Source organism: Leptodactylus fuscus, chromosome 4 (genome assembly GCF_031893055.1).
Source record: "Leptodactylus fuscus isolate aLepFus1 chromosome 4, aLepFus1.hap2, whole genome shotgun sequence".
NCBI lineage: Eukaryota > Metazoa > Chordata > Amphibia > Anura > Leptodactylidae > Leptodactylus > Leptodactylus fuscus.
Genome location: NC_134268.1, coordinates 208,015,896 through 208,029,723, shown reverse-complemented (window position 1 = coordinate 208,029,723; position 13,828 = coordinate 208,015,896). Strand labels below are relative to the sequence as shown.

Sequence of the window (13,828 nt, the reverse complement as noted above, 5' to 3'; positions counted from 1 at the left end):
TCAGCTTCTCTCCTCTATCATATAACCCTATATATCACAGAGCTCAGCTTCTCTCCTTTATCATATAACCCTATATATCACAGAGCTCAGCTTTTCTCCTCTATCATATAACCCTATATATCACCGAGCTCAGCTTCTCTCCTCTATCATATAACCCTATATATCACCGAGCTCAGCTTCTCTCCTCTATCATATGACCCTATATATCACAGAGCTCAGCTTTTCTCCTCTATCATATGACCCTATATATCACAGAGCTCAGCTTCTCTCCTCTATCATATAACCTATATATCACAGAGCTCAGCTTCTCTCCTCTATCATATAACCTATATATCACAGAGCTCAGCTTCTCTCCTCTATAATATAACCCTATATATCACAGAGCTCAGCTTCTCTCCTCTATAATATAACCCTATATATCACAGAGCTCAGCTTCTCTCCTCTATAATATAACCCTATATATCACAGAGCTCAGCTTCTCTCCTCTATCATATAACCCTATATATCACAGAGCTCAGCTTCTCTCCTCTATCATATAACCCTATATATGACATAGCTCAGCTTCTCTCCTCGATCATATAATCCTATATATCACAGAGCTCAGCTTCTCTCCTCTATCATATAACCCTATATATCACCGAGCTCAGCTTCTCTCCTCTATCATATAACCCTATATATCACAGAGCTCAGCTTCTCTCCTCTATCATATACACCTATATATCACAGAGCTCAGCTTCTCTCCTCTATCATATACACCTATATATCACAGAGGTCAGCTTCTCTCCTCTATCATATACACCTATATATCACAGAGGTCAGCTTCTCTCCTCTATCATATAACCTATATATCACAGAGCTCAGCTTCTCTCCTCTATGGTAAAAGGAATATAAGGTTTATTACAAAACTTTTTAATAAACAACTAAACACAAGAACAAGTGGCACAATCTGAAACTATTTCAGATAAGATCAAAAGCAAAGTCAGTAAATATTATCACATTGAGAGAGTAATAGATGTTTGCCAATACAAGGGCAGACTAGATTGCCCACATGATCTTTGTCCATCTTCTCCTTACCTTCATAAGAATTACTACATAAATCCTCCTTTGTAGAATAGATTCTCCATTGGCTCCAGTCTCCTGTGCTATTGGAGATGATGATTTTCTTTCTATCTCTGCAGGTCATGTATAGATCACCATTGGTGACTCCAAACAAAGTCTCATTTTTACATTGCCATTTCTGGAGGTGACTGTTGGCGTCACATGTATGCAGCCCCACTGCTGACCCTTCTGTTATAGACGCTACAGACAGGCAGTGTGATGTCCCTACATTTATAAGCTGCTCCTCAGAAATCCATTGAAATTTCTGCCTAATAGAATTCTCATTACATTCAGCCATGACGAGGGCAGAATCCTCTGCTTGTAGACATCGCTTGTGAGGGTCATTGTAGATTAAAAATGTGTTGGCACCTGAAAAATAAGATACATTTATTAAAAGGATTTTCCAGCCCCAAATTCAGTTTTTCATGCTGATGAGATTCGGGTGCCGAACCCCACACAGATCAGCTGTTCTAGCAGTCTTTGTGCTGGAAACTGCTAGTGGATGGAGCAGCTCTGGAATTCCCCCAAACCATCACTATGCCATGTGCGGGGCTTCTGTGCCACACCCATTCCTTGAATAGGAGAAGTGCTGCACCTGCTCCCAGTTCACTAGCTGGTTCCAGCACACGGATATAGCTAGCTGCACTGATATGTGAGAGGTCCAGGTGTCAGACCCTGACAGATCACATACTGATGACCTATCCTGTGATTGAGCCTCAGAAGTCTCTGACATCATTAAAGAGGCCCCAAAGATCTGCACTAGAACCAAGGAGGGGTAACATTTTTAATTATGTTTCCTCTGGGCCTCTGCATATTATACTCTGGGATCTGAAGAGACCACACAGTATAATAATAGCTGTTCCGTTTCAGACATGTTTGGGCAATCCTGTTCACCTTGCAAATACTCTCAGTGCCGTGGTCCTTCTTACTTATCCCCGCACCTGCCTACAGATTCTTCCCCTTCAGTCTCCAGGAGGACATCTGCACATGTTGAACTCTTATTTTTAGGAGGTTTGGTGCATATAATTTATTGTTTGGTTTCCACTTTTAGCAACTAATATACATTTATTTGCATTTTTTATTAAACACTCACTTTAAATCAAAATTGCATGAAGGTGCTTGTTTGCATACAGTGCCAAGTGGCATTCTGACAATGCTGCAGGTGTCTACAGTAGTCGGTCACCTACCTATCAGACATTAGTGGGATACCCTAGTGACCTACACCCGCAATCAACCCCATAATGATCATATGGGACATATATATAGGCTGCCTATATGTCCAGACATATCTATAACCCGCACTCTAGCACATGTAAGTACAGTGTAACTTACCCAGCAGACCAGGCAGCCACATAAGGTATAGAAGTGTGAGTAATATGGAGGCAGTCATTGTATATATCGCATTATTCTGTCCAGGTCCCACATTAATTTATCTGCACCAAGCAAGTCCTGTTAAGGTTCCCAGTAGGAAGATTGTGACATCCAGAAATGTGATCTGTATATAATAAAGGACTATATGGTCACATGGGACCTAACAGGACCTCCCAGTCCTAAGAGCCACATAATCTACAGTAACTTTCCTCCACCATTATTACATCTGTTATACAAGTGAAGTAAAACCGACATCCTGTCCTGTTGATATCAAGTTCTTGTTATTTGGTTGGAGTAAGCTATTTCTTTCTTGCTGCATCCTCAATTTTCTGCAAGTGTTGAAGAAATTTAGTATTGTATTGTCATTCTTGTGTCGGTCAAAATTCTGCAGAATTTGTCTACGTGTCATCTCCTGGAAGATGCCTTGTCAAAAGAGGAAGAATGAATGGAAGGACTTGCACTTACTAATGTAGTTACTAAGATCAGAATCCTGTGTTTTTATGTCTGATCTGTCATCTATGCTGCTCAAAAAATAAAGGAAACACTCCAATAACACATCCTAGATCTGAATGAATGAGTGAAATATTCTCATTGAATACTTTGTTCTGTACAAAGTTGAATGTGATGACAACAAAATCACACAAAAATCACAATAAACACAATTTTTTCTCCCTAACATGTCGGAATATCCTTAAGAAAGGCTATTCGTCTCCTACCTTTCCTTTTCTTCTCCGTGCCGCCGTTCGCCTGCAATCCCAATTTTTCTCGGTATGCAAATGAGCTCTCTCGCAGCACTGGGGGCGTCCCCAATGCTGCCAGAGAGCTATCCAGCGCCGCCTCCATCTTCTTCTGCGACGAGATCTTCACCACATCTTTTTCCGGCGGCGTCTTCTTACTTCTAGGCCTTGGGCCTAAGGCAAGCCAACTGCGCATGCCTGCCAGCCACGAGAAAATGGCCGCTTACAATACTGTGGAAGCGGCCATTTTTCTTGTGGCCATGGGTTGTGAGCACAACCACCATCTGTGGACATCGGGCCCTCATACCATCCTCATGGAGTCGGTTTCTAACCGTTTGGGCAGACACATGCACATTTGTGGACTGCCGGAGGTCACTTTGCAGGGCTCTGGCAGTGCTCCTCCTGTTCCTGCTTGCACAAAGGTGGAGGTCATGCTGCTGGGTTTTTGCCCTCCTATGGCCCCCTCCACGTCCCCTGGTGTACTGGTCTGTATCCTGGTAGCACCTCCAGCCTTTGGACTCTAGACATAGCTATAACCCGCACCCTAGCACATGTAAGTACAGTGTAACTTACCCAACAGACCAGGCGGCCACATAAGGTATAGAAGTGTGAGTAATATGGAGACAGTCATTGTATATATCGCATTTTTCTGTCCAGTTCCCACATTAATTTATCTGCACCAAGCAAGTCCTGTTACAGTTCCCAGTAGGAAGATTGTGACATCCCAAAATGTGTTCTGTATATAATAAAGGACTATATGGTCACATGGGACCTAACAGGACCTCCCAGTCCTAAGAGCCACATAATCTATAGAGATGAGCGAACAGTGAAATGTTCGAAGTTCGATTCGAGTAGCCGCTCAATACTCGACTGTTCGATCGAACATCGAACCCCATTATAGTCTATGGAGAAAAATAGTCGTTTAGGGGGAAACCAATGTTTGACTCAGGAGGGTCACCACGTCACCTCAGCAAATGATGCCAACACCTCTGGATTGCCACTGGGACAGCAGGGGAAGCATGCCTGGGGGCATCTAACAAGTCACAGTTTTACCCCAACATCACAGTCCATCAACTACACACTTTCCACACTCAAAAAACCACTATGAAAGTGGAAAAATACCTGGAAACCTTTTTTCCTCCCCAATTGGATGGACAGAAACCCAAATTTTACTCTAATGAAACCTTAACAAGCACCCCTTTAAATCACGTTGCCCATGACAACCACAGATGGAATAAGAAATCCAACAGTACCCACTCTTAACTGTCATTGTGTGTGTGTGTGTGTGTGTGTGTGTGTGTGTGTGTGTGTGTGTGTGTGTGTGTGTGTGTGTGTGTGTGTGTGTGATGTGGTAAGACCTTCCAAAATTCACTTTCCTGGCCCTTAACGTGAGCCCTTCCAAATTAAGTTACAGGCCCATAAGCTGAGCTACCAGCAGAGATTGAGGTCCTTTAGGTGACTTGAGCCCCAATAACTTAGTTGAGCCTTGCATCAGCAGTGTTTTTGGCCCTTGGAGTGAGTTGAGCCTCTAACCAGCAGAGTTTGGGGAAATCAGGGTGGATTGAACCTAGAAGGATCAGAATTGTGCAACGCAAATGGTGGAGGAATATGAGGAGGAATTGTAGAGGTTGAGCACAAAAATGAAGGCTCTATCCAGTGGCTGTTCATTTTGATGAAAGTCAGCCGGTCGGCACTCTCAGCTGACAGACGGGTGCGCTTATCCGTGATGATACCACCGGCTGCGCTGAAAACCCTTTCAGATAGCACGCTGGCGGCAGGACAGGACAGGACAGCACCTCCAAGGCATATAGGGCAACTTCAAGCCACAGGTCCAACTTCGACACCCAATACGTGTAGGGCGCAGAGGGGTCGGAGAGGACAAGGCTGTGGTTGGACAGGTATTCCCGCAACAGGCGCCTAAACTTTTCCCGCCTGGTGACACTAGACCCCTCAGTGGCGGGAGTTTGGCGAGGGGGTGCCATGTGTCCCAGAGCTTAGACAGTGTACACCTTGTGGGTGTGGACCAGACGGCACTTGTTCGCCTCATGGAGGAACTGTCCTCTCTGCCGCCAACGACCCTTGATGGAAACATCTCCATCATATTCTGCACCAATTGCTTGTGGCAATCATTAATGCGATTGGCCCTCCCCTCTACCGGAATAAAAGACGAGATGTCATTTTTATATCGAGGGTCAAGGATAGCAAATATCCAGTATTGGTTGCTCTCCATTATTTTGACTACGTGCTTGTCACTTGAAAAGCACCCCAACATGAAGTCAGCCATGTGTGCCAGAGTGTTACTTGGCATGACTTCGCTGCCCCCACCAGAGAGGTCACTCTCCATTTCCTCCTCTTCCTCCCTTTCGCCCCATCCACGCTGCAAGAATGGGACGCATTGAACTTCCCCGGTAGCCTCCTGTGTCACAATCATATCATCTGCCACGTCTTCATCCTCCTCCTCCTCCATCATTAAACGCTGTGAAGCGGACAGGTGTGTGGAACTACTGTCCTGCTGTGACGGTTCTGCTGCTATCCCTGACTCCTCAGTGTGATCTGCGTTATCCCTGATGGCAATGAGGGATTCACACATCACACACAAGAGTGAGATTGTTACACTCACTAGTGCATCGTCACAGCTGACCCTCTTGGTGGACTCCTCAAACACCCGTAGGATTTCACATAGGTCTCCCATCAATGGCCACTCATGGTTGAGAAACTGAGGGAGCTGACTTTGTGGCACCCTAGGGTTTTGGAGATGGTATTCCATCAAAGGTCTGTGCTGCTCAACCACTCTGCTCAACATACGATATGTTGAGTTCCAGCATGTGGGGACGTCGCACAACAGCCGGTGTTCGGGCAGATGTAGGCATTGCTGGAGTTTTTTTTAGGCTAGCAGCGGCTACTGTAGACTTGCGAAAGTGGGCTCATGCACATTTAGGTATGTCTTTAAAAAATGTTGCACCACTAGGTTAAAGATGTGGGCCAGGCATGGAACATGTTGGAGTCCGGCAAGCTCCAGAACTGCTACCAGGTTCCTGCCGTTATCAGACACGACCATGCCTGGGCCCAGGTGCAGTGGCTCAAACCATATTGCTGTCTCATTGAGTAGGGCATCCCTCACCTCGGAGGCAGTGTGCTGTCTGTCCCCCAAGCTGATGAGCTTCAGCACGCCCTGCTGATGTCTACCACGCCAGTGCTGCAACATTTCCAGTTCGTAGCTGGAGTCAATTTAACGGCGGCGGAGGAGGGTTTTGTTTCATAGCCCCTGCCAGGAGTGATAGGCGGGGAGATGAGGTACACCGGCCCAGTTTGTGACCCAGTCCCAGCCTAAAACTACATTCACCCAGTGTGCAGTCAGTGAAATGTAGCTTCCCTGTCCGCGTGCACTTGTCCACGTGTCGGTGGTTAAGTGGACCTTTGTGCAAAGCGCGGAACTTAGGGCCCGCCTGATGTTGAGTGGCACGTGCTGGTGCAAGGCAGGGACGGCACCCTGGGAGAAGTAGTGACGGCTAGGGACGGCATAGCGAGGTGCCGCACTTGCTATCAGGTCCCGGAAGGCCGGAGTTTTCACAAGCCGGAACGGCAACATCTCCTGGGCCAGGAGCTTGGAGATTCAAGGCTTGCACATGTGGGTGGTTAGCGCTGTATTTTTGCCTGCACTGAAATGTCTGAGAGATGGTGGGTTGCTGGGAGGAGGTGCATGATGGTGCAGGAGAAGGAGCTGAGACAGGAAAAGGGGAGGATGAGGGAGAAGTCCCCAAAGTGGCGGTGCCAGATGTTGCAGTGTCCTGGCTGGTGCTCTGGACTGCAGCACCAGCACTGGCAACAGTGGGAGAGGCAGTGGCAGCAACGCTGGACAATGATTGTCCTGTGTTTGCTCTCTCCAACTGAGCCGAGTGCTTGGATTCCAAATGATGGCGCATGGAAGTGGTCGAAACATTGCTCTTTTCAAAGCCCCTACTCAGTTTTGAGTGGCAAATTGTGCAAACCGCACTATATTTGTCCCTCGCTTATTCCTTGAAAAATCTCCACACCATCGAGGAACGTGCCTTCGATGGGGGAGTTTTCCTGGGCTGGCTATGATAGAGAACATCTTGGGCCATTCTGGGTGTTGCCTGACTTCGGTAAAGCAGGGAAAGTTGGGATTACTCTGCTGGGAAGATTGGGCATTTTGGGAGGAAGGTTGACCAGAATGTTGTGTAGGAGTAGGAGTTGAGGTAGAGGCTGACTGGCTGGTGGATAATGTGGTAGAAGCATTATCCGCCAGCCATTGTAACACATGTTCCTGGTGCTTGGGCCTAGTTAGGTTTGTGCCCTGCACCCTACTTAATGTGGCCGGCAAGCCGGGGACTGTGGAGAAGCGCAATGCTTGTGTGACGTTCGTGTCTATGCCCAGACGCAAAATCCGGACTGCAGACTGCACCGCTAAGGGGGCATTCACATGGAGTAACGCTGGGCGTGTATCACAGCCGTACACGCCGGCGTTACAGCAGACTGCCAAACACTTCCCATTCACTTCAATGGGAGCGCTCGCAACAGCGGCGTTTACGAGCGCTCCCATTGAAGTGAATGGGAAGTGTTCGGCAGTCTGCTGTAACACCGGCGTGTACGGCTGTGATACACGCCCGGCGTTACTCCGTGTGAATGCTCCCTACGGGAACAGGGGAGGGAGACTTTCCCTGACGCTATGGCGGTTAGCTAGACCCTGCCTTCGGGTGGTGGTCAGGTGTTCCCAAGCTAGCCTTGGCCCAGACAACTCCTGGCTCTCTAACACGAAGGCCTAGCTGACAGGGCGAGAGCTACAAGAGAGCTAGGGACTGGGGATACTAAGGTGGTCACCCCTACAGAAACCAAGGTGCAGCTGCAGACAAAACAAACAGGATGGGATGTGCTGGACAACAGACACACAGCACAACACAATACGCAACAAGAGAATGAGGAGAGGGACAGTGGAGAGGTGAGGAAAGGGTTAACACAGGACTGGGGCAAAACTAACTGGAACCCAAACTTCCTCACAAACACCAAGACAGTGACAGGCAATCAGAACTGAAGGACAGGGCAGAGTGGAAGTGTGCAGGGGAAAACCAGACTCACACACAAGGCAACACTCACACCACTTCCAAGTCAGCTATAGTTCCAAAAACACTCCTCCTCCCTGAGCCACGAATTCTATGTTGGATACAATGAAAACCGGCAACAAGTGAAGCCAGCCCTCCTCCTAATACAGGCCCCAGAACCGTCCCATAGGATAATGGTAACGACCAACACCTGAAGTTCAATCCAAAGAACTACAAGCATACTCTGAAGGCCAATACCAAATGTACAAACAGATGGTCCAATGGCAAGGAAACCACCAAAAGACCAGAGAACACCAGATCAAATCCCCACCAGAAAAACACACAACTCCATCACAAGAACTCAGGTTGTGAGAGCTTGCTGCCCCTGAGGATTAGGCACGGAGTGCGCTATGGCTTCACCGTGACCTGCTCCCCAGCAGCGTTCCCACGGCCTTGTCCACGTCTCTTACTGGTAGCCTTGCGCATTTTTAGATGGTTTGGTGGGTACACACTGTGACAACCTGGATGAAGCGTCTATAGCCTGAGAATTAGAATGTATATCCCACTGTTTTTTGAGGGGTACACACCGTGACAACCTGGATGAGGCTTCTATAGCCTGAGAATTAGATTGAATATTCCACTGATGTCCGATCAAACGTACTCGATCGAACGCTGTTCGCTCATCTCTAACAATCTACAGTAACTCCCCTTCACTATTATTACATCTGTTATAGAAATGAAGTAAATCCGACATTCTGTCCTGTTGATATCAAGTTCTTTTTATTTGGTTGGAGTAAGCGATTTCATTCTTGCTGCATCTTCAATTTTCTGCAAGTGTAGAAGAAATTTGGAAATTGTATTGTCTTTCTTGTGTCGGTCAAAATTCTGCAGAATTTTGAACAATATATTTCAAAGAATAACAAGATAAGGAAACTTGTCTACGTGTCATCTCCTGGAAGATGCCTTGTCCAAGGAGGAAGAATGAATGGAGGAATGAATAGGAGGACTTGCACTTACTGATGTAGTTGCTAAGATCAGAATCCTGTGTTATTATGTCTGATCTGTCATCTATTTACTTCTTATACTATGGCTGGAATGTTTCCATAACACATCATACCATCAAAAGGCCCCAATCCTGCCTGTATGGGGTGTACCTATTAGTCAGTCCATGATATCTAATTTTTTTTTTTTTTGGCTCGGCTCTCAGGGAAGCAGGTACATTCCTTGCTGTGCCCCTGAGCCAAGGTGTCCCCCCCCCTTACTCAAAATTAATGGTATCTAGGTACATAAATTAGGTAGAAATTTAGGTTGTGTTGAAGTCATATCCAAATACAAACTACATTTCTCTTGGTAAAGCATATTTGTTGGCTTATTTTTTGGCTAGGCTCAAATTGGCCCACAGGGGCCAGTTTGCTGGTGGGCTCCTGAGACAGGGCATCCCCCACCCCCTATATAAAGACCACATGTCACAGTTAGGCCTCGTTCACATCTGCGTAGGTACCGTATTTTTCGGACTATAAGACGCACTTTTTTTCCCCCCAAATTTCGGAGGAAAATGAGGGTGCGTCTTATAGTCTGAATGTGGGTGGAGGAGTGGGTTTGCAGCATGGCCGCGCTACTGCCACCGCTGGTTTTCTTCAGCGGCAGGAGCGTGGCAATCTGCAGGCCCCGGCAGCTAAGACAGTCCCTGGCATCTGCTGTAATAGACCGGCGGATGCCGGGGAGTGTCTTAGCTGCCGGGGCCTGCAGTATTGTCACACTCCTGCCGCTGAAGAAAACCAGCGGTGGCAGTAGCGCGGCAATCTGCAGGCCCCGGCAGCTAAGACAGTCCCCGGCATCTGCTGTAATAGACTGGCGGATGCCGGGGAGTGTCTTAGCTGCCGGGGCCTGCAGATTGCCGCGCTACTGCCACCGCTGGTTTTCTTCAGCGGCAGGAGTGTGACAATACTGCAGGCCCCGGCAGCTAAGACACTCCCCGGCATCCGCCGGTCTATTACAGCAGATGCCGGGGACTGTCTTAGCTGCCGAGGCCTGCAGATTGTCACGCTCCTGCCGCTGAAGAAAACCAGCGGTGGCAGTAGCGCGGCCATGCTGCAAATCCACTCCTCCTCCACAGGTCCCGGCAGTCAGTTAGCCCCGGGGCCGGTCCCCACTGGCCCCATACCTTTAGTGATGCAGGCCGGCTCCTGCACGGCGAGGCCGCAGGAGCCGACCTGTTCCGATGACAGCTGGGAGCCTAATGAAGGCTCCCAGGCCTGTCATAGATATATATTACTATTGTGGCTGGTCTATGACCCTCCGCGATAGTAATGTATAGAATCTCCCATAGACGGCAATACACTTGTATTGCCGTCTATGGGACTTGCAATCAAATGATTGCAGGTTCAAGCCCCCTAGGCGGGGGATAATAAAATAGTAAAAAAAAAAAAAACACTTAAAAAAATATAATAAAAAATAAAATAAATAAAAGTTCACCTCCTTTCCCTAGAATACATATAAAAGTATAACATTACTGTGAAACATATACATTAGGTATCCCTGTGTCTGAAAATGCCCGGTCTACTAATATTTTTATGTACAGTGAACGTCAAAATCAAAAGTGCTAAACTGCTGGGTTTTTCTCTCTGTTTTGCCTCTGAATTAAATAAAAGGTGATCTAAGCAATAAACATTTCCCAAAATGGTATATCTAAAAAGTACACCTGGCCCCACAAAAAAAACGCCCTATACATCCCCGTACAGCTGCAGGGTCACCTGTCAATGTGGCCTTGCAGCTGTTCCAAAACTACAACTCCCATATATTAAATATTTTACCATTTTTTGCCTGAAAATTTTTTTCCCCTATTTTTCTCCTCTAAAACCTGGGTGCGTCTTATAGTCCAGTGCGTCTTATAGTCCGAAAAATACGGTAATCCGTTCGGGGGAGTCCCCATAGACCATAATGGGGTCTGTGTGCTTGCTGCGCGATCTCTTCAGGGAACATGCCTACAGGAAAGTATTTCACAATCTACTTTCCTGTCCGTATGACTCGTGCGGAAATCTTGCGGGAAGCACACGGACCCCATTATAGTCTATGGGGTCCGTGTGCTTTCACTGCACTCCGCTTGCAAATGCATTTGGTCCCTATGCGGGGCCCCCGAACAGATTACCAAACGCAGATGTGATCCAAGGGTTAGAGATGGGCGAACCTCTGAAGATTAGTTTTGGGTGTGTATGGTTCAGTGTAAAGAAACTTGTTTGGATAGAAGCAAAAGTGGAATTATTACACTCTGGAGTCAGGAGAACACGCAAAGTTTCTGATTTGAGTCGACCCCAAAACTTTTAGAAAATTGAGGTTGAATCTGGTTCCACTTAGTGCACTACATACAGATAAGTGGTCTACAGCATCTCAGCCAGCCTAAGCATCTACACAATATACCAGGTAGATTATGCAACGGACTACCCGGTTAGCTATTATATGGATATATCAGGTGACAGAGTATTGGATGTTGTTGGTTATGCCAGAAGGGTTAATTTTGTCATTATAGCATTGGCGGGGAAGGAGTGGAGGGCTCCTGGTAGAAATCTATGGCAGTGGAGGATGGCAGGGGAAAATAAGTCTCTGGACTCTCAAACTTTAGTTAAATGATATTGGTTTGCTAGCTATATCATCTGCATTTATTATCCAGAAAGGTCCGGGCAAGCCAAATGGGATTGAAATGGTTTAGTTGACACTCAGGTTTGACAACTGATGCCTATAAGTAGTACATTTATTGTGTTCATGTGGTTAGGGGGATATCGTCACTCTTTGGGGAGAGACCACCATATAGGTGTGTGGAGACTTATTAAGCCTTTAGCACTCCACTTTGCAAGGGACCATGGGAAGAATATGCAAATCTGTCTTCCATGATGTAATTAGGAAGTCAGGTGCCTCAGTGTTGCAAACCAATAGAGGGCGCTCACTGGAATGTGCAAACAATTGAACATTCGTGCCGAAACTTGCATGTGGCATAAAACCGGCAATGGCCCTCATCGTACAGCCAACATGCACCAATGGGACGATGGGCTGTTGCATCGGATTGTCTTCCAATGCCTACAGACCCTGCTTGAAAGGGACGCTGGGGTCTCTGAGACATCATCATTTGTATCCAAACGTCCGTTGCCTTTGACGCCTAACTGTGGGGGCTAGAGCCAACCAACGTCGATACACCTCGTCATAACGCCACCAAGCTGCACCTCCATGCAGCTTGTGGGCTCTGTCTATACTGTCTCTGGACTGCGCTCTAGTGACTTATGGCTTATAATATCTGCCAGAGTAGCAAATGCTTGTACCCAATTTTGCCACCTTGGTATTTTATCCTGTCCTCTTTCAAAGGATCGCTCCTTAACCACAGACAGGTGGTCCACAGATAATAGTGACCAGATATAGATATATTCGCCTTTTTCATTTTTTTTCTTTTGTATCCGTGCACATGTATGTGCCCAGTGGGGCAACTCCACAAAAAATGGAGTCCCGGAAAGCAAACCCAGGACCCTCGCTGGGAGTAACAGGCAGGGGCAGTACTCTCCCTGATGACACTGTGGGTCCTAACACAGGTGATGATTGTTCAAGATTCGACAGTAACTACTTTAAGGCTGAGACAAAATCATTAGGTGTAGCATGTTAAGGTATATTAGTCCAGCCTTGGTGGCTGTGGTACTCACCAGCTGTTCCAGGTCCTGTAGACATCTAGGCCGGTAACGTGATGGGAGCGGTGGGCTTAAAGGGGTTGTCCCATCACAAGGATCCTATCTATACTGCTTGTTAATGTGGATGTAAGACTTTTCCTAAATACACTGCTTCAGCAAAACTGCTTTGTTTGTCCACTATCTTACTTTATTCAATTCTTTGTGGCCACAGCCCTTGACTTATCTGCTCAAAAGTCCAGTGATGTATCTCCTGCTCTCAGGGGGGAGGGAGGAGGGGCTAAGTGCAGGCAGTGAGCCTGTGTATCTAGCTATTCCTGTGTCTACACCACGTGACCTAGCTTCCTGCTATCAAATAGGGGAGAGGAGCTGCTTTCATTTCTTTGGTTCTCCCAGTTATCAGGCTAGCTAATACAATTGTGTTCTTTATGGCAGAGACAGGCAGTCTCTGTATGTAACACAGAATGGAGTTGCTGCTGCCTGTACTTCATAGTCCAATATGGGTGGGCGGAGCTACACTTGAATTTTGGGGCGGAGCTAAACAGCAGGTTGCATGTGAAACCCCGCCCACCAAATGATGCAAGAAACCAGGAATAAAGAAGATTTTACAGCAGTAAAGACTGGTGAGTATGCGACGTGGGAATACCCCTTTAACCGCAGGCATGGACTGTGCTTCTAGAGTAGCCCATCTTGATGTTGTAGCCACGGATGTTCTGTCCTCACAGCGAGGAGGCCTCGCCGACCCGCCAGACAGCCTAGAGTCTTGATGTCGCCTCGACGGTCAGGATCTATCTGAAGTAGAGGATGAGCAGCTGCAATAGGAGCAACGTTGGAGGCATCTTTCTAAAGCAATCCTCTACGATAATGTCTCCTGGGGGTGAGCGGTCTCTGCCAGTTCTGT

The 13,828-nt window shown here is 47.1% G+C and overlaps 1 protein-coding gene across 1 annotated transcript in view; it reads right to left on the bottom strand.

The window, feature by feature from the left end:
- Positions 1-3,837, bottom strand: part of LOC142201185 (macrophage mannose receptor 1-like) — an 87,184-nt gene extending 83,347 nt beyond the window's left edge. The window contains exons 1-2 of the mRNA XM_075272013.1: positions 3,780-3,837; positions 1,075-1,467 (exon numbers count right to left, since the gene is read on the bottom strand). Of these exons, the coding sequence (XP_075128114.1) occupies positions 1,075-1,467; positions 3,780-3,837 (451 nt within the window). The remainder of the gene's footprint in view (positions 1-1,074; positions 1,468-3,779) is intronic.
- Positions 3,838-13,828: the final 9,991 nt, after the last annotated feature.